Source organism: Aphelocoma coerulescens, unplaced genomic scaffold (genome assembly GCF_041296385.1).
Source record: "Aphelocoma coerulescens isolate FSJ_1873_10779 unplaced genomic scaffold, UR_Acoe_1.0 HiC_scaffold_116, whole genome shotgun sequence".
Taxonomy (NCBI): Eukaryota; Metazoa; Chordata; class Aves; order Passeriformes; family Corvidae; genus Aphelocoma; species Aphelocoma coerulescens.
The window spans coordinates 679355-696608 of NW_027183474.1; the positions used below are offsets into that span (position 1 = coordinate 679355).

General features: G+C 49.9%; 1 protein-coding gene across 1 annotated transcript in view; it reads left to right on the forward strand.

Moving 5' to 3' along the window:
- The window catches only part of IPO4 (importin 4), a 66834-nt gene that overhangs the window by 23618 nt on the left and 25962 nt on the right, over window positions 1-17254 (forward strand). Inside the window, exons 9-17 of the mRNA XM_068998461.1 lie at window positions 611-694; window positions 782-934; window positions 1565-1618; window positions 2322-2431; window positions 4867-4975; window positions 6816-6936; window positions 8761-8874; window positions 15438-15536; window positions 16974-17082. Of these exons, the coding sequence (XP_068854562.1) occupies window positions 611-694; window positions 782-934; window positions 1565-1618; window positions 2322-2431; window positions 4867-4975; window positions 6816-6936; window positions 8761-8874; window positions 15438-15536; window positions 16974-17082 (953 nt within the window). The remainder of the gene's footprint in view (window positions 1-610; window positions 695-781; window positions 935-1564; window positions 1619-2321; window positions 2432-4866; window positions 4976-6815; window positions 6937-8760; window positions 8875-15437; window positions 15537-16973; window positions 17083-17254) is intronic.

Below are 17254 nucleotides of genomic sequence, written 5' to 3' on the forward strand. Positions count from 1 at the left end.
CATTGAAAACAATGGAGAATATAGGGACACCAGGTCTACCCATTGAAGCCAATGGAGATTATAGGGACATCAGGTCTAGCCATTAAAGACAATGGAGAATATAGGGACACCAGGTCTACCCATTGAAAACAATGGAGAATGCAGGGACACCAGGTCTGTCCATTAAAACAATTAAGATTCAGGAACACCAAGTCTGTCAATTAAAGACAATTAAGATTCAGGGACACCAGGTCTACCCATTGAATGCAATGGAGAATAGAGGGACACCAGGTCTACCCATTGAAGACAATGGAGAATACAGGGACACCAGGTCTACCCATTGAAAACAATGGAGGTTATAGGGACACCAGGTCTACCCATTAAAGACAATAGAGATTTTAGACATCAGGTCTACCCACTGAAGTAAATTGGGGATTTAGGACACCAGGTCTACCCAATAAAATCCCAATGGGCTCAATGGGACACCAGGTCTACCCTTCCAACCCGCCGGTGAATCCCAGGATTTTTGGGGCGATTCCCGGGAATTTTTTTAGGGAATCCCTGGAATTCCAAAAGATCCCCCCCCCGTGGAGTTTTTTTGGAGAATATTCAGGTGAGATTTCACCCGCAGGTGGCCGGCGACGAGTCCCGGGGTGACGCCGTGCGGGTTCGGGCGCTGGCCACGGTCACGTTCCTGGCACAGAAGAGACCCAGGGTGAGACTGGGATGGACTGGGATGGACTGGGATGGACCGGGAGGGGATTGGGAGGCTACTGGTTTCTACTGGTTTCTACTGGTGCAGGCTCTGCTCCGAGGAGGGCTCCTGGCGCTGGTCCTGAGGGGGCTCCTGGTCCCTCTTTGTGCCGAACTCCGCCCGGAAAATCCCGATCCCGAGGAAAATTGGGATGAGGCCGAGGGGGGGGAGGGGCCCTGCCCCCGCCACGCCGCCGCCCAGGTAAAATTCCCACATTTTCTGGCCTTTTCCCCAAATTTTCCGGGGGTTTTTCCCGTTTTTTTTTTGGAATTTTCCTGGTTCCTGGGGATTTTTTTTTCCCCCTTCCCCGTGAACTTTCGGTGGAATTCGGGGGGATTTTCCCCATTTCGAGGGGGTTTTATCCCAATTGAGGAGAGGTTTTCCAGGGAATTTTGGTTCTCTGGGGGGAGTTTTCCCGAAATTGGAAGGTTTTCCCCTGTTTTGGGACATTTTCCCCATTTCCTGGGGAATTTTTCCCACTTTTGGCACATTTCCACCCAAATTCGGGAAGATTTTCTCCTTTTTTCCGAGGAGATTTTCCCTAATTTCCAATATTTCCCCCCATTTCAACCCCCATTTCCCTCACTTTTCACGGAATTCCCCCGATTTTGCTGCAATTTTCCCCGTTTCCTCCGGAATTTCCCCTTTTTAAGGGAATTTTAACCCAATTTAGGCCCAAATTCCCCCATTTTCGGGGCAGATTTTCCCCTTTTTTGGTTGGTTTTTCCCCTTTTTTTTGGAACTTCTGCCAAATTCAAGGAGAATCCCCCGAATTTCCTGGGGAATTTCCCCCAAATTTGGGGGATTTTGACCCAATTTTGGTCCCCACAGGCTCTGGACGCTCTGGCCCAGGGGTTGCCCCCCGAAAAGCTGCTGAAGGAACTGGTGGGTTCTGAGGGGGAGATTTGGGGAATTTTTGGGAATTGGGGGATTTGGGGAGGATTTTTAGGGATTTTTTGGGAATTTTGGATGGATTTTTGAAGGATTTTTTGGGCGGGTTTGGGGGTTTTTTTGGTGACCTTTCAGGACCTTTGCTGGAGACTTTGTGGGTCCTGGAGGGAATTCTGAGGCGAATTTTGGACATTTTGGCCTCGCGGGGGGTTAAAAATCAGGAATTTTGGGCAGAGTTGGAGGGAATTTTGACGTCGGGGTGAGGCTACAAAATTGGGGGATTTTTTTGGAATTTTTAAGGCCGATTTCATTTCCATTTTACCGGGGTTTCTTAGGCACCTTCCAGGACCTTCCGGGTAGAAACCCGGGTGGATTTTGAGGGAAAAATCCCTGGAATTTGGAGCTTTTGGGTGGGGGTTTGGAACATTTCAGGAATTCCACCACCCCCCCCCCGCCCGCGCTGATTTTGGGGCGTTTCCTGCCGATTTTGGGGCCCTTTCCCTGCTGATTTTTGGGGCGAGCCGGGGACCCTTTCCCACCTCCCTTCTCGCTAATTCTCGCTCTTTTTCTCCCGTTTTTTTTTCTTTCCCTTCTCCTTCTCCTTCTCCCCCCCCCTTCCCCACTTGGTTTCCACCTCCCCCCGCCCGTTTTTTTGGGTGAAAATCGGCCGATTTTGGGGTCGGGCCGAACCCGGAAGTTGCCGTTGCTGGAGGGGCCGAGCCGGAGCGCGGCCGCCGGCGGCCGCAAGGGGGCGCTGTTGGCGCTGGCGGCGCTGGCGCGGGGCTGTGGCGCCACCTTGCGGCAGCGGTGAGGGCGGCGCCTTATATGGGCAAAAGGGGGCGGGGCTTAAGGCGGAGGGGGCGGGGCTTGCCTTATATGGGCGTGGTTTGCCTTATATGGGCGGGGCTTGCCTTATATGGGCAGGGGTTGTGGGGGCGGGGCTTAGGGAGCTTTGCTGGGTTGAACTGGGAGGGGACTGGGATGGACTGGGAGGGGGGAGGGGGGGGGGGCTTGCCTGGGGGTTTTTGGGGGGGATTTGGGGGATTTTGGTGCTTTTAGAATTTGGGGGTTTTTGGGGGATTTTTTGGGGATTTTTTGGGGGATTTTTGGGGATTTTTTGGGGAATTTTTGGGGATTTTTTTGGGATTTTTTGGGAATTTTTGGGGATTTTTGGGGATTTTGGAGCTTTTAAAATTTGGGATTTTTGGAGATTTTTTGGGGAGTTTTTGGGATTTTTGGGGATTTTTTGGGAATTTTGGGGGGGAATTTGGGGGATTTTGGAGCTCTCAGAATTCAGAATTTTTGGGGAATTTTTGGGATTTTTTGGGAATTTTTGGGGATTTTTGGGGAATTTTTGGGGAGGATTTGGGGGATTTTGGAGCTTTTAAAATTTGGGATTTTCGGGAATTTTGGGGGGATTTTTGGGGATTTTTTTGGGATTTTTGGGGGATTTTTGGGGGGAATTTGGGGGATTTTGGAGCTCTCAGAATTCGGAATTTTTGGGGAATTTTGGGGACTTTTTGGGAATTTTTGGGGATTTTTGGGGAATTTTTTGGGGATTTTTGGGGATTTTTTTGGGATTTTTTGGGAATTTTTGGGGATTTTTGGGGATTTTGGAGCTTTTAAAATTTGGGATTTTTGGAGATTTTTTGGGGAGTTTTTGGGATTTTTGGGGATTTTTTGGGAATTTTTGGGGAGGATTTGGGGGATTTTGGAGCTTTCAGAATACAGAATTTTTGAGAATTTTTGGGGAATTTTGGGGGGAATTTGGGGGAATTTGGAGCTCTCAGAATTCAGAATTTTTGGGGATTTTTTTGGGATTTTTTGGGAATTTTTGGGGAGGATTTGGGGGATTTTGGAGCTTTCAGAATACAGAATTTTTGGGGAATTTTGGGGAATTTTGGGGAATTTTTGGGGAATTTTTGGGGGGAGTTTGGGGGATTTTGGAGCTTTCAGAATTCTGAGTTTTTGGGGATTTTTGGGGGATTTTTGGCAATTTGGGGGGAATTTTTTGGGGGAATTTTCTAAGAATTTTTGAGGATTTTTTAGGGAATTTTTGGGGGAATTTTTTGAGGATTTTTTTGACATTTCCGGGACTTTTTTTGGGGCCGATTTTGGGTGAAATTTTCGGATTTTTCTCTTTTTATTTGAGGATTTTTCGGGGAATTTTTTGACATTTCCAGGACAATTTTGGGGCCGATTTTTGGGTGAATTTTTCGGATTTTTCTCTTTTTTTTGAGCATTTTTTGAGGATTTTTTTGGACATTTCCGGGACATTTTTTGGCGCTGATTTTGGGTGAAAATTTGGGATTTTTCTCTCTTTTTTGAGCATTTTTTGAGGATTTTTTTTGACATTTCCAGGACTTTTTTTGGGGCCGATTTTGGCTGAAATTTTCGGATTTTTCTCTTTTTCGAGCATTTTTTGAGGCTTTTTTTTGACATTTCCGGGACATTTTTTGGGGCCGATTTTTGGGTGAATTTTTCGGATTTTTCTCTCTTTTTCGAGCATTTTTTGAGGCTTTTTTTTGGACATTTCCGGGACTTTTTTTGGGGCCGATTTTGGGGTGAAAATTTCGGATTTTTCTCTTTTTATTTGAGGATTTTTCAGGGAATTTTTTGAGGATTTTTTTGGACATTTTCGGGACTTTTTTGGGGCCGATTTTGGGGTGAAATTTTCGGATTTTTCTCTTTTTATTTGAGGATTTTTCGGGGAATTTTTGGACATTTCCGGGATTTTTTTTGGGCCGATTTTGGGGTGAAAATTTGGGATTTTTCTCTCTTTTTCGAGCATTTTTTGAGGATTTTTTTGGACATTTCCGGGATTTTTTTGGGGCCGATTTTTGGGTGAAATTTTCAGATTTTTCTCTCTTTTTTGAGCATTTTTTGGGGAATTTATTGAGGATTTTTTTTGACATTTCCGGGATTTTTTTTGGGCCGATTTTGGGTGAAATTCTCGCATTTTTCTCCTTTTTTTTTTAAGGATCTTTCAGGGAATTTTGGGGGGGGCGATTTCGGGGTTAAATTTGGGGGCGTGGCTTAACTCCATATAAGGCGATGTGGGCGGGGCTTAACCTCCTGTACCGCACGGTGGGCGTGGCTTAACTCCGTATATGGCGATGTGGGCGTGGCTTACCATATATGGAAGTGGGGTTTAATGGGGTGGGCGTGGCCTGAGGGGGGGTGGGCGTGGCCTGAGGGGGGGTGGGCGTGGCCTGAGGGGGGGGTGGGCGTGGCCTCCGCAGGTTCCTGGGCCCGGTGCTGGGGGCCCTGCGGGGGGGCCTGGGAGACCCCGAGGCCGCGGTCAGGGGGGCGGCGGCGGCGGCGCTGAGGGAGCTGCGGGAGGAGCTGGAGGTACTGGGAGGGGACTGGGAGGGACTGGGAGGGGATTGGGGGGACTGGGAGGGGACTGGGAGGAAACTGGGAGGGACTGGGAGGGGATTGGGAGGGACTGGGAGAGACTGGGAGGGGATTGGGAGGGAGCTGGGAGGGACTGGGAGGGGACTGGGAGGGGATTGGGAGGGAGCTGGGAGGGACTGGGAGGGGATTGGGAGGGACTGGGAGGGACTGGGAGGGGATTGGGAGGGACTGGGAGGGGATTGGGAGGGACTGGGAGGGGACTGGGAGGGACTGGGAGGGACTGGGAGGGGATTGGTTTGGACTGGGAGAGACTGGGAGGGACTGGGAGGGACTGGGAGGGACTGGAAGGGGATTGGGAGGGGCTTGGGGGGGACTGGGAGGGACTGGGAGGGGATTCGGGGTTACTGGTTTATACTGGGAGGGACTGGGAGAGGACTTGGAGGAGATTGGGAGGGGACTGGGAGGGACTGGGATGGACTGGGAGGGGATTGGGACGGGATTGGGAGGGAACTGGGAAGGAACCGGGAAGGGATTGGGAGGGACTGGGAGGGGACTGGGAGGGACTGGGAGGGGATTGGGAGGGACTGGGAGGGGATTCGGGGTTACTGGTTTATACTGGGAGGGGACTGGGAGGGGATTGGGAGGGACTGGGAGGGGACTGGGAGGGACTGGGAGGGAACTGGGAGGGACTGGGAGGGGATTGGGAGGGACTGGGAGAGACTGGGAGGGGATTGGGAGGGACTGGGAGGGGATTGGGAGGGACTGGGAGGGGACTGAGAGGGACTGGGAGGGACTGGGAGGGGATTGGTTTGGACTGGGAGAGACTGGGAGGGACTGGGAGGGATTGGGAGGGACTGGAAGGGAACTGGGAGGGGATTCGGGGTTACTGGTTTATACTGGGAGGGGACTGGGAGAGACTGGGAGGGATTGGGGGGGATTGGGAGGGGATTGGGAGGGACTGGGAGGGGCTGGGAGGGAGTGGGAGGCAACTGGGGGGGATTTGGGGTTACTGGTTTATACTGGGAGGAGACTGGGAGGGACTGGGAGGGACTCGGAGGGGATTGGGAGGGACTGGGAGGGACTGGGAGGGAACTGGGAGGGGACTGGGGGGGATTGGGAGGGACTGGGAGAGACTGGGATGGACTGGGATGGACTGGGATGGACTGGGAGTTACTGGGAGGGAACTGGGAGGGGATTGGGAGGGGACTGGGAGGGACTGGGAGGGAACTGGGAGGGACTGGGAGGGGATTGGGGGGACTGGGAGGGGAATGGGGAGGGGATTGGGAGCGACTGGGGGGGAACTGGGAGGGACTGGGAGGGGATTCGGGGTTACTGGTTTATACTGGGAGGGGACTGGGAGAGACTGGGAGGGATTGGGGGGGATTGGGAGGGGATTGGGAGGGAACTGGGAGGGGACTGGGAGGGACTGGGAGGGGACTGGGAGGGACTGGGAGGGGATTGGGGGGGACTGGGAGGGGATTGGGAGGGAACTGGGGGGGATTTGGGGTTACTGGTTTATACTGGGAGGGGACTGGGAGAGACTGGGAGCGACTGGGAGGGAACTGGGAGGGACTGGGAGGGACTGGGAGGGAACTGGGAGAGACTGGGATGGACTGGGATGGACTGGGAGTTACTGGGAGGGAACTGGGAGGGGATTGGGAGGAACTGGGAGTTACTGGGAGGGAACTGGGAGGGACTGGGAGTTCCTGGGAATTCCTGGGAGTTCCTGCGACAGAACTGGGACAGAAAACTGGGAGCACTGGGAGGCTCGGGGGGGGTGACCCTGGGCCGTCCCCCGCCCTTACTGGTCGGTACTGGTTTGCACTGGGAGCAGCCCGAGCTGGCCCAGCTGGCGGCCGAGGCGCTCCCGGCGCTCCTGGGGGGATTTTGGGGCTCCCCCAGTTCCCCGGAGCCCCGGGACTGGTTTGTGCTGGAGGCGCTGCTGGAGGCGCTGGGTGAGCAATTCGGGGCGAATTTGGGGGAATTTGGGGGTTTTGGGGGGAAATTTGGGATTTTTGGGAGGGGTTTTGGGGGAAATTTGGGGCAAATTTGGGGATTTTGGGAGGAAATTTGGGGATTTGGGGGGGAAATTTGGGGATTTTTGGGGAAATTTGGGGGATTTGGGGGAAATTTGGGGATTTTGGGGGAAATTTGGGGGAAATTTGGGATTTTGGGGGGAAATTTTGGATTTTGGGGGGAAATTTGGGGGTTTTTGGGAGGGATTTTGGGGGAAATTTGGGAATTTAGGGGGGAAATTTGGGGGGAAATTTGAGATTTTTGGGAGGGATTTTGGGGGAAATTTGGGGGTTTTGGGGGAAAATTTTGGGGGAAATTTGGGGGTTTTGGGAGAAAATTTGGGGATTTGGGGGGAAATTTGGGGATTTTTGGGGATTTTTGGGGGGAAATTTGGGGATTTTTGGGAGGGATTTTGGGGGGAAATTTGGGAGAAATTTGAGGTTTTGGGAGAAAATTTGGGGATTTTGGGGGAAATTTGGGATTTTGGGGGGAAATTTGGGAATTTAGGGGGAATATTTGGGGATTTTGGGGGGAAATTTGGGGGTTTGGGGGGAAATTTGGAGATTTTTGGGAGGGATTTTGGGGGGAAATTTGGGGAATTTGGGGGAAATTGGGGGGAAATTTGGGGTTTTGGGGGAAATATGGGATTTTTGGGAGGGATTTTGGGGGAAATTGGGGAGGAATTTGGGGTTTTGGGGGGAAATTTGGGAGTTTTGGGAGGGAAATTTGGGAGAAATTTGGGGGTTTGGGGGAAATCTGGGGATTTTGGGGGAATATTTGGGGATTTGGGGGAAAATTTTGGAGTTTTGGGAGGGATTTTGGGGGAAATTTGGGGGAAATTTGAGGTTTTGGGGGGAAATTTGGGGAAATTTGGGATTTTGGGGGGAAATTTGGGGATTTCGGGGGAAATTTGGGGGTTTTGGGGGGAAATTGGGGGTTTTGGGAGGGATTTTGGGGGAAGTTTGGGAGAAATTTGAGGTTTGGGGGAAAATTTGGGATTTTTCGGAGGGATTTTGGGGGAATTTGGGGAAAATTTGGGGATTCTGGGGGAAATTTGGGGATTTTGGGGGGAAATGGGGATTTTTGGGAGGGACTTTGGGGGAAATTTGGGAGAAGTTTGGGGGTTTGGGAGAAAATTTGGGGATTTGGGGGGAAATTTGGGGATTTTGGGGAGAAATTTGGGGATTTAGGGGATTTTTGGGAGGGATTTTGGGGAGAAAATTGGGGGAAAAATTGGGGATTTTGGGGAGAGAATTTGGGATTTTGGGGGAAAATTGGGATTTTGGGGAGTTTGGGGGGAAATTTGGGGAAAATTTGGGGATTTTGGGAAAAAATTGGGGATTTGGGGAAGAAAGTCGGGGATTTGGGGGCAAAAATGGGGATTTTGAGGGGAAATTCAGGGGATTTTGGGGGGATTTTGGGGAAAGAATGGGGATTTTGGGGAGAAAATTGGGGATTTTGGGGAGAAAATTGGGGATTTGGGGGGAAAAATTGGGGTTTTTGGGGGGAAATTGGGGGGATTTTGGGGAGAAAATGGGGATTTTGGGGATTTTGAGGGGAATCTTGGAGGGAAATTGGGATTTTTTGTGGGAAAAGTTGGGATTTTGGGGAGTTTTGGGGCGATTTTGGGGGGATTTTGGGGGGATTTGGGTCGTTTTGGAGCCTTTAATGAACTCTAATGAATCCGGGGTTATTCTGGGATGGTTTTCGTGGATTTTGGGGCTGATTTGGGGCTGATTTGGGGCCGTTTTGGGGCTGCCCAGGGGAGGGGGTGCAGCCCTGGCTGCCCCAGCTGCTCCCCAAGATTTTGGAGGCTTTGGAGCCCTCGGGGTCCCCCCGGAGCCGGGAGCTGGCGCTGAGCGCCCTGCACGCGCTGGGTGAGCCCCAAAAACCCCAAAAACCACCCCGAAACCCTAAAAAACCACTCCAAAACCCTAAAAAACACCCCAAAATCCAAAAAAAACACCCCAAAACCGTAAAAATCCACCCCGAAACCCTAAAAAACACCCTGAAAAACACCAAAAAACACCCCGAAATACCCCAAAAACACCTTGAAATACCCTAAAAAACCACCCTGAAACCCCCAAAACCACCCTGAAACCCTAAAAAACACCCCGAAATACCCTAAAAAACACCCCGAAATACCCTAAAAAACACCCCGAAATACCCCAAAAAACACCCTGAAACCCCAAAAAACCACCCCAAAACCCTAAAAAACCACCCCAAAACCCCCCAAAACCACCCCGAAACCCTAAAAAACCACCCCAAAAAACCACCCCAAAACCCTAAAAAAGCCCAAAATCCCAAAAAACCACCCCGAAACCCCAGAAAACACCCTGAAAGCACCCAAAAACACCCTGAAATGGCCCAAAAACCCTAAAAATCCACCCTGAAACCCCAAAAAACCACCCTGAAACCCTAAAAAAAACCACTCCAAAACCCTAAAAAACACCCCAAAATCCCAAAAACCACCCCGAAACCCTAAAAAACCACCCCGAATTACCCCAAAAAACCACTCCAAAACCCTAAAAAACATCCCAAAAAACCACCCCGAAACTCTAAAAAACACCCTGAAATGGCCCAAAAATTCCCTGAAATGCCCCAAAAAACCACCCCGAATCACCCCAAAAAACCACCCTGAAACCCTAAAAAAAACCCTAAAACCCTAAAAACCACCTTGAAATACCCCAAAAACACCCCAAAAACACCCGGAAATACCCCAAAAAACCAACCTGAAACCCCAAAAAACCACCCCAAAACCCCAAAAAAAACACCCCAAAATCCCAAAAAAACACCCCAAAACCCCAAAAACCACCCCGAAAAACCCTAAAAAACCACCCCGAAAAACCCTAAAAAACCACCCCGAAAAACCCTAAAAAACCACCCTGAAACCCCAAAAAACCACTCCAAAACCCTAAAAAACACCCCGAAACCCCAGAAAACACCCTGAAAGCACCCAAAACCACCCTGAAATGGCCCAAAAACCCTAAAAATCCACCCCGAAACCCCAAAAAAACCACTCCAAAACCCTAAAAAACACCCCGAAATCCAAAAAAAACACCCCAAAACCGTAAAAAACCACCCCGAAACCCTAAAAAACCACCCCGAAACCCCAAAAAACCACCCTGAAACGCTAAAAAACACCCCAAAACCCCAAAAACCACCCCGAAATACCCCAAAAAACCACCCCAAAACCCCAAAAACCACCCTGAAACCCTAAAAAACACCCTGAAATACCCCAAAAAACCACCCCGAAACCCCAAAAAAGACCCTAAAACCCGAAAAAACACCTTGAAATACCCCAAAAACACCCCAAAAACACCTTGAAATACCCTAAAAAACACCCTGAAATACCCCCAAAAACCACCCTGAAAGCACCCAAAAACACCCTGAAATGGCCCAAAAACCCTAAAAATCCACCCTGAAACCCAAAAAACCACCCCGAAACCCTAAAAAACACCCCGAAATACCCCAAAAACACCCCAAAAACACCTTGAAATACCCTAAAAAACCACCCTGAAACCCCAAAAACCACCCTGAAACCCTAAAAAACCACCCCGAAATACCCCAAAAACACCCTGAAAGCACCCAAAAACACCCCGAAACCCCAAAAACCACCCTGAAACCCCAAAAAACCACCCCGAAACCCTAAAAAACCACCCCAAAAAACCACCCCAAAACCCTAAAAAAGCCCAAAATCCCAAAAAAACACCCCGAAACCCCAAAAACCACCCCGAAACCCCAGAAAACACCCTGAAAGCACCCAAAAACACCCTGAAATGGCCCAAAAACCCTAAAAATCCACCCTGAAACCCCAAAAAACCACCCTGAAACCCTAAAAAACCACTCCAAAACCCTAAAAAACATCCCAAAAAACCACCCCGAAACTCTAAAAAAGACCCTAAAACCCTAAAAACCACCTTGAAATACCCCAAAAACACCCCAAAAACACCCGGAAATACCCCAAAAAACCACCCTGAAACCCCAAAAAACCACCCCAAAACCCCAAAAAAACACCACAAAACCCCAAAAAAACCACTCCAAAACCCTAAAAAACACCACAAAATCCCAAAAAAGCACCCCAAAACCCCAAAAAACCACCCCGAAACCCTAAAAAAACCACCCCGAAAAACCCCAAAAAACCACCCCGAAACCCTAAAAAACCACCCAAAAACCCTAAAAAACCACCCCAAAATCCCAAAAAACCACCCCGAAAAACCCTAAAAAACCACCCCGAAAAACCCTAAAAAACCACCCCGAAAAACCCTAAAAAACCACCCTGAAACCCCAAAAAACCACTCCAAAACCCTAAAAAACACCCCGAAACCCCAGAAAACACCCTGAAAGCACCCAAAACCACCCTGAAATGGCCCAAAAACCCTAAAAATCCACCCCGAAACCCCAAAAAAACCACTCCAAAACCCTAAAAAACACCCCGAAATCCAAAAAAAACACCCCAAAACCGTAAAAAACCACCCCGAAACCCTAAAAAACCACCCCGAAACCCCAAAAAACCACCCTGAAACGCTAAAAAACACCCCAAAACCCCAAAAACCACCCCGAAATACCCCAAAAAACCACCCCAAAACCCCAAAAACCACCCTGAAACCCTAAAAAACACCATGAAATACCCCAAAAAACCACCCTGAAAGCACCCAAAACCACCCTGAAATGGCCCAAAAACCCTAAAAATCCACCCCGAAACCCCTAAAAACCACCCCAAAACCCCAAAAAAGACCCGAAAAAACACCTTGAAATACCCCAAAAAACACCCCAAAATACCCCAAAAACACCCTGAAAGCACCCAAAACCACCCTGAAATGGCCCAAAAACCCTAAAAATCCACCCTGAAACCCAAAAAACCACCCCAAAACCCTAAAAAACACCCCGAAATACACCAAAAAACACCCCGAAATACCCCAAAAACACCCCAAAAACACCTTGAAATACCCTAAAAAACCACCCTGAAACCCCAAAAAACCACCCCGAAACCCCAGAAAACACCCTGAAAGCACCCAAAAACACCCTGAAATGGCCCAAAAAACCACCCTGAAACCCTAAAAACCACCCTGAAACCCTAAAAAACCACCCCGAAATACACCAAAAAAACACCCCCGAAACCCCAAAAAACTACTCCAAAACCCCAAAAAACACCCTGAAACCCTAAAAACCACCCCGAAAAACCCAAAAAAACCACCCCAAAAAACCACTCCAAAACTCTAAAAAACACCCTGAAATACCCCAAAAAACCACCCTGAAATGGCCCAAAAATTCCCTGAAATGCCCCAAAAAACACCCTGAAACCCTAAAAAACCACCCCAAAACCCCAAAAAAACACCCTGAAATGCTAAAAAACCACTCTGAAATGGCCCAAAAACCCTAAAAAAACACCCCAAAACCCTAAAAGCACCCCGAAACCCCAAAAAACCACCCCAGAACCCCAAAAACCACCCTGAAACCCTAAAAAACACCATGAAATACCCCAAAAAACCACCCTGAAAGCACCCAAAACCACCCTGAAATGCCCCAAAACCCCTAAAATCCACCCTGAAACCCAAAAAACCACCCCAAAACCCTAAAAAACACCCCGAAATGCCCCAAAAAACACCCTGAAAGCACCCAAAAACACCCTGAAATGGCCCAAAAACCCTAAAAATCCACCCCGAAACTCCAAAAAAATCCCCTGAAACCCTAAAAAACCACCCCAAAACCCCAAAAAACACCCTGAAAACACCCAAAAACACCCTGAAATGGCCCAAAAACCCTAAAAATCCACCCCGAAACCCCTAAAAACCACCCCAAAACCCCAAAAAAGACCCGAAAAAACACCTTGAAATACCCCAAAAACACCCCAAAAACACCTTGAAATACCCCAAAAAACACCCCAAAATACCCCAAAAACACCCTGAAAGCACCCAAAAACACCCTGAAATGGCCCAAAAACCCTAAAAATCCACCCTGAAACCCAAAAAACCACCCCGAAACCCTAAAAAACACCCCGAAAAACACCAAAAAACACCCCGAAATACCCCAAAAACACCCCAAAACCACCTTGAAATACCCTAAAAAACCACCCTGAAACCCCAAAAAACCACCCCGAAACCCCAGAAAACACCCTGAAAGCACCCAAAAACACCCTGAAATGGCCCAAAAAACCACCCTGAAACCCTAAAAACCACCCTGAAACCCTAAAAAACCACCCCAAAAAACCACCCCAAAACCCTAAAAAAGCCCAAAATCCCAAAAAACCACCCCAAAATCCCAAAAACCACCCTGAAACCCCAGAAAACACCCTGAAAGCACCCAAAAACACCCTGAAATGGCCCAAAAACCCTAAAAATCCACCCCGAAACCCCAAAAAACCACCCTGAAACCCTAAAAAAAACCACTCCAAAACCCTAAAAAACACCCCAAAATCCCAAAAACCACCCCGAAACCCTAAAAAACCACCCCGAATTACCCCAAAAAACCACTCCAAAACCCTAAAAAACATCCCAAAAAACCACCCCGAAACTCTAAAAAACACCCTGAAATGGCCCAAAAATTCCCTGAAATGCCCCAAAAAACCACCCCGAAACCCCAAAAAAGACCCTAAAACCCGAAAAACCACCTTGAAATACCCCAAAAACACCCCAAAAATCCCCCAAAATTCTTCCAAAAATCCCCCAAAATTCTTCCAAAAATCCCCCAAAATTCTTCCAAAAAATTCCCAAAAATTCCCCAAAATCCCCAAAATTCCTCAAATTTCCCCCAAAAATTCCTGAAAAATTCCCCAAATTCCCCCCAAATTCCCCAAAATTCCCCAAATTCCCCAAAATTCCCCAAATTCCCCCAAATTTCCCCCCAAAATCCCCCAATTTTCCCAAAACCCTCCAAAATCCCCCAAATTTCTTCCAAAATCCCCCAAAATCCCCCAAATTTCCCCCAAAAATCCCCCAAAATTCTTCCAAAAAATTCCCAAAAATTCCCCAAAATCCCCAAAATTCCTCAAAATTCCCCAAATCCTCAAATTTCCCCCCAAAAACCCCTGAAAATTCCCCAAATCCCCCCAAAATTCCCCCAAAATCCCCCTAAAAATCCCCCCAATTTTCCCCAAATCCCTGAATTTCCCCCCAAATCCCCCAAAATTCCCCCAAATTCCCCCCAAAAATTCCCAAAAATCCCCAAATTCCCCAATTTTCCCAAAAATCCCCGAATTTCCCCTCAAAAAGCCCTGAAAACTCCCAAATTTCTCCCCAAATTCCCCAAATTCCCCCCAAAATTCCCCCCAAATCCCCCAATTTTCCCAAAATCCCCCAATTTCCCCCCAAACCCTTGAAAATTCCCAAATTTCTCCCCAAATTCCCCAAATTTCCCCCAAAATCCCCTAAAAATCCCCCAAATCCCCCAAAATCCCCCAATTTTCCCAAATTCCCCCCAAATCCCCCAAATTTCCCCCAAAAATCCCCCAAAATTCTTCCTAAAAATTCCCAAAAATCCCCAAAATTCCTCAAATTTCCCCAAATCCTCCAATTTCCCCCCAAAAACCCCTGAAAACTCCCAAATTTCTCCCCAAATTCCCCAAATTTCCCCCAAAATTCCTCAAATTTCCCCCAAAAAATTCCTGAAAAATTCCCCAAATTCCCTAAAATCTCAAAAAATCCCCAAGTTTTCCAAAATCCCCAAATTTCCCCCCAAAACCCCTGAAAAATTCCCCAAAATTTCTCCCCAAAATCCCTCAAAACTCTCCCCGAAATTCCCCCCCAAATTCCCCAAAATTCCTCAAATTTCCCCCAAAAATTCCTGAAAAATTCCCCAAATTCCCAAAGATCCCCAAATTTTCTCGAAATCCCCGAATTTCCCCCCAAAATCCCCTAAAAATTCCCCCAAATTCCTCAAATTTCCCCCAAAATTCCTGAAAAATTCCCCAAATTTCCCCCCAAAATCCCCCAAATTTCCCCCAAAAACCCCTGAAAACTCCCAAATTTCTCCCCAAATTCCCCAATTTTCCCCCAAAATTACTCAAATTTCCCCCAAAAAAATCCTGAAAAATTCCCCAAATTTCCTAAAATCTCCAAAATTCCCCAATTTTCCCAAAATCCCCAAATTTCCCCCCAAAAACCCTGAAAAATTCCCCAAAATTTCTCCCCAAAATCCCTCAAATTCCCAGAAATTCCCAAAATCCCCCCAAAAATTCCTGAAAAATTCCCAAAATTCCCCCCAAATTCCCCAAAATTCCCCAAATTTCCCCCAAAATCCCCCAATTTTCCCAAAATGCCCCAAAATCCCCCAAATTTCTTCCAAAAATCCCCAAAATTCCCCCAAAATCCCCCAATTTCCCCCCAAATCCCCCAAAATTCCCCCAAATTTTTGCCCAAAAATTCCCAAAAATCCCCAAAATTTCCAATTTTCCCCAAATCCCCGGATTTGCCCCCAATTTCCCCTCCCCTCCCCCCCCCAGGCTGCGGCTGCTCCTCCCTCCCCTCCCCCCTCGGCCCTGCCCTGCTCGGAGCCGTCACCGCCCTGAGCCGGGGGGGGCCCCACCAGTTACAGGCACTGGGTGAGACTGGGAGGGACTGGGAGGGACTGGGAGGGAACTGGGAGGGACTGGGAGGGGCTGGGAAGGAACTGGGAGCACTGGGAGGGACTGGGAGGGACTGGGAGGGACTGGGAGGGACTGGGAGGGATTGGGAGGGACTGGGAGGGGATTGGGGGGGACTGGGAGGGACTGGGAGGGACTGGGAGGGACTGGGAGGGAACTGGGAGGGACTGGGAGGGACTGGGAGGGACTGGGAGGGACTGGGAGGGGACTGGGAGGGATTGGGAGGGACTGGGAGGGGATTGGGGGGGACTGGGAGGGACTGGGAGGGACTGGGAGGGGATTGGGAGGGACTGGGAGGGCACTGGGAGGGACTGGGAGGGACTGGGAAGGAACTGGGAGGGACTGGGAGGGAACTGGGAGGGACTGGGAGGGAACTGGGAGGGGATTGGGGGGGACTGGGAGGGACTGGGAGGGACTGGGAGGGGATTGGGGGGGGATTTGGGGTTACTGGTTTATACTGGGAGGGACTGGGAGGGAACTGGGAGGGACTGGGAGGGGATTCGGAGGGAACTGGGAGGGGATTTGGGGTTACTGGTTTATACTGGGAGGAACTGGGAGGGAACTCGGAGGGACTGGGAGGGACTGGGAAGGAACTGGGAGGGGGCTGGGAGGGACTGGGAGGGGATTGGGAGGGACTGGGAGGGACTGGGAGGGGAAGGGAGGGACTGGGAAGGAACTGGGAGGGCACTGGGAGGGACTGGGAGGGGATTGGGAGGGGACTGGGAGGGGATTGGGAGGGAACTGGGAGGGACTGGGAAGGAACTGGGAGCACTGGGAGGGACTGGGAGGGACTGGGAGGGACTGGGAGGGGATTAGGGGGGACTGGGAGGGACTGGGAGGGAACTGGGAGGGGATTGGGAGGGGATTTGGGGTTACTGGTTTGTACTGGGAGGGACTGGGAGGGAACTCGGAGGGACTGGGAGGGACTGGGAGGGAACTGGGAGGGGATTGGGAGGGGATTGGGGGGGACTGGGAGGGACTGGGAGGGAACTGGGAGGGACTGGGAGGGACTGGGAGGGGATTTCGGGTTACTGGTTTATCCTGGGAGGGACTGGGAGGGAACTCAGAGGGAACTGGGAGGGACTGGGAGGGGATTGGGAGGGAACTGGGAGGGACTGGGAGGGGACTGGGAGGGACTGGGAGGGACTGGGAGGGAACTGGGAGGGACTGGGAGGGGACTGGGAGGGACTGGGAGGGGATTGGGAGGGAACTGGGAGGAACTGGGAGGGGATTTGGGGTTACTGGTTTATACTGGGAGGGCACTGGGGGCACTGGGAGGGACTGGAAGGGAACTGGTCTGTACTGGTACCTACTGATCCATACCGGTCCATACTGGTTTATACCGGTCCATACCGGTCCATACTGGTTTATACTGGTCCCTACTGGTCTCCGCAGAGGTGCTGGGGGCGCTGGGCCCGGCCGTGGTGGGGGAGGGGCTGCTGGAGGCGCTGGAGCGGGGGCTGGGCCTGGCCCGGCCGGAGGAGCCCGAGGCCACCAGGGTCAGGTGAGAGAAATTCCCCAAAATTCCCCCAAATTTCCCCAAAAATTCCCGGAAAATTTGGGGGAAATTCGGGGGAATTTGGGAAAAAATGGGGAAAAAATGGGAAAAAAAGGGTTAAAAATGGTTAAAAATGGCCCAAAATGGCCCAAAAATGAGGGAAAATCCCATGGAAAAA